Raw genomic sequence first — 1,912 nt, forward strand, 5'->3', positions numbered from 1 at the left:
AAGAAAATGAGGACTTTAGACAAAGCTTTGACCCTGTAACAAAGCAAATCTGTCCAGCTTTAACCAAATTCCAAAAGTAGCCAATTCAAATTTATCAGTGGCTGGTAAGAGCACCTTTAAATTAGCTCTAAGGACATTTAAATTTCTTCATCCCATATGGCATAAAATAAAACCAATCTAGTCTCCTTGATAAGCTTTATATGATAATTTGAATTTTACAAATAGTTTCTCTAATGGTATGCCAAAATAATTTTTGTGTTCTTTTCAGAATTGTAACACACAACAATGTTTATTCTGGTAACGAGTCTTCTGTAAACAGTCAACCAATGCTATGTTACGGAAAAACCAATCTACTTGTGATTTAAACAATCCACAGGTTCTAACCTGGAAATACTATGAAAACAATCTTGGTGGATTAATCACAGCACTATGTAGATCTACACTACAATGTATTTACGTGAACAGCTATCCTAATATAAGTTTTACTTTCCTTGACCCTATAGGCCTGTCATTTAAATCAATGACAGCAGCTGTGGCTTCATCTCGAGACTCAAAGGCCACCATGGCTTCACCTGTGGGCATACCTTTTTCATTGTATTTTAAACACACCGAGCCTGGGATTACTTGATAGCCATAAAAGAAATCTAAAATCTCATCAATAGACACAGTAAAGGGCATATTCTGCACTTTAATGACTGTTGGTCCTGGTTTTCCAGAACTAGAACCAAAGCCAGGGGGACCCCCAATGTGGATTGGGCCAGGGCCAGGCCCAAAGGCTGGTGGCCCACTCAAATGACCTGGGGCATTTCGAAGACCAGGAGGGCCCCCTCCAAAGTTAGGAGGGCCCCCTAAAGCACCAGGACCATTTCCAAAATTCTGAGGGCCCCCTCCAAATCCTGATGGCCCACTTAAATTATTTGGTCCACTTCCAAAACCTGGAACATCCAGTCCTAGAGCAGGCAAACCACTGTTTCCAACTGAAGGCATACCAGGCCTACCATCACCAAAGGCCCCTCCTAATCCTGGAGGAGGGAGTGGTGGTCCAAAGTTCGACCCACCAAAATTACTAGGAAAGTTAAAAGGAGGTCCACTGTTGGCCTTCTTTGAGCCTACAGCCAGGAAAGCATGCTCTTCACCTCCTGCACTGGACAATCCCGCACCAGGCAATCCCGCACCGGGCATTCCCGTACCAGGCATTCCCACACCAGGCATTCCTGCACCAGGCATTCCGGCACCTGGTATTCCGGCACTGGGTATCCCCGCACCCGGGATCCCCGCACTGGGGATCCCCGTGACAGGCATCCCCGTGCCGGATATTCCCGCACCAGGTATTCTGGTTCCAGGAACTCCCGCACCAGGCAGTCCTGAAGCTGGCAATCCTGCACCGGGCATTCCTGCAGCAGGCAGTCCGGCATTGGGCATTACTGGAACAGGAGGATTACCTGGCACTGACATCTTTAGTCCCTTTTTTGCCTTGAGCAGGAGGATTTTTCTCAATTTCTCTCGTGTCTTCTAGAGTAAATATATGCACAAAAGCTTCTCTTCCATTAAGTTTTTTACGGTGTAAGCGTTCAGACTTACGTGCATCATCTTCATTCTTAAATTGAACCAATGCCTGTCCTAGACCTTGCCCACTGTTATCAACAAGAACATGTACAGCATTTTCATCCACTGGGATTTCCTCAAGGAACTGAAGAACATCCATCTTCGTAATACTGAATGGAATATTTGTTATGTGGGCACAGACTTTGGCAGAGTTAACATCCCCTTCTGGATTTAACATTTCTCTCTGGTCATAGTTGCAGTTCTGCAGTCTTTTTCTAATCATATCTATCTTTTCTAGCATACCTTTCTTAGTAATTGGGTGAACTTGAATAAATCGATTGCCCATGTATTGTTTATGGCGACAGAG

At 44.6% G+C, this 1,912-nt stretch overlaps 1 protein-coding gene across 1 annotated transcript in view; it reads right to left on the minus strand.

The window, feature by feature from the left end:
* Positions 1-465: 465 nt before the first annotated feature.
* RBM12 (RNA binding motif protein 12) overlaps positions 466-1,912 on the minus strand; it is a 5,053-nt gene continuing 3,606 nt past the window's right edge. Inside the window, exon 3 of the mRNA XM_006881482.1 lies at positions 466-776. Coding sequence (XP_006881544.1) covers positions 466-776 — 311 coding nt within the window. The remainder of the gene's footprint in view (positions 777-1,912) is intronic.

Source organism: Elephantulus edwardii, unplaced genomic scaffold (genome assembly GCF_000299155.1).
Source record: "Elephantulus edwardii isolate Elephantulus edwardi_28Jun2011 unplaced genomic scaffold, EleEdw1.0 scaffold00015, whole genome shotgun sequence".
Lineage (NCBI taxonomy): Eukaryota > Metazoa > Chordata > Mammalia > Macroscelidea > Macroscelididae > Elephantulus > Elephantulus edwardii.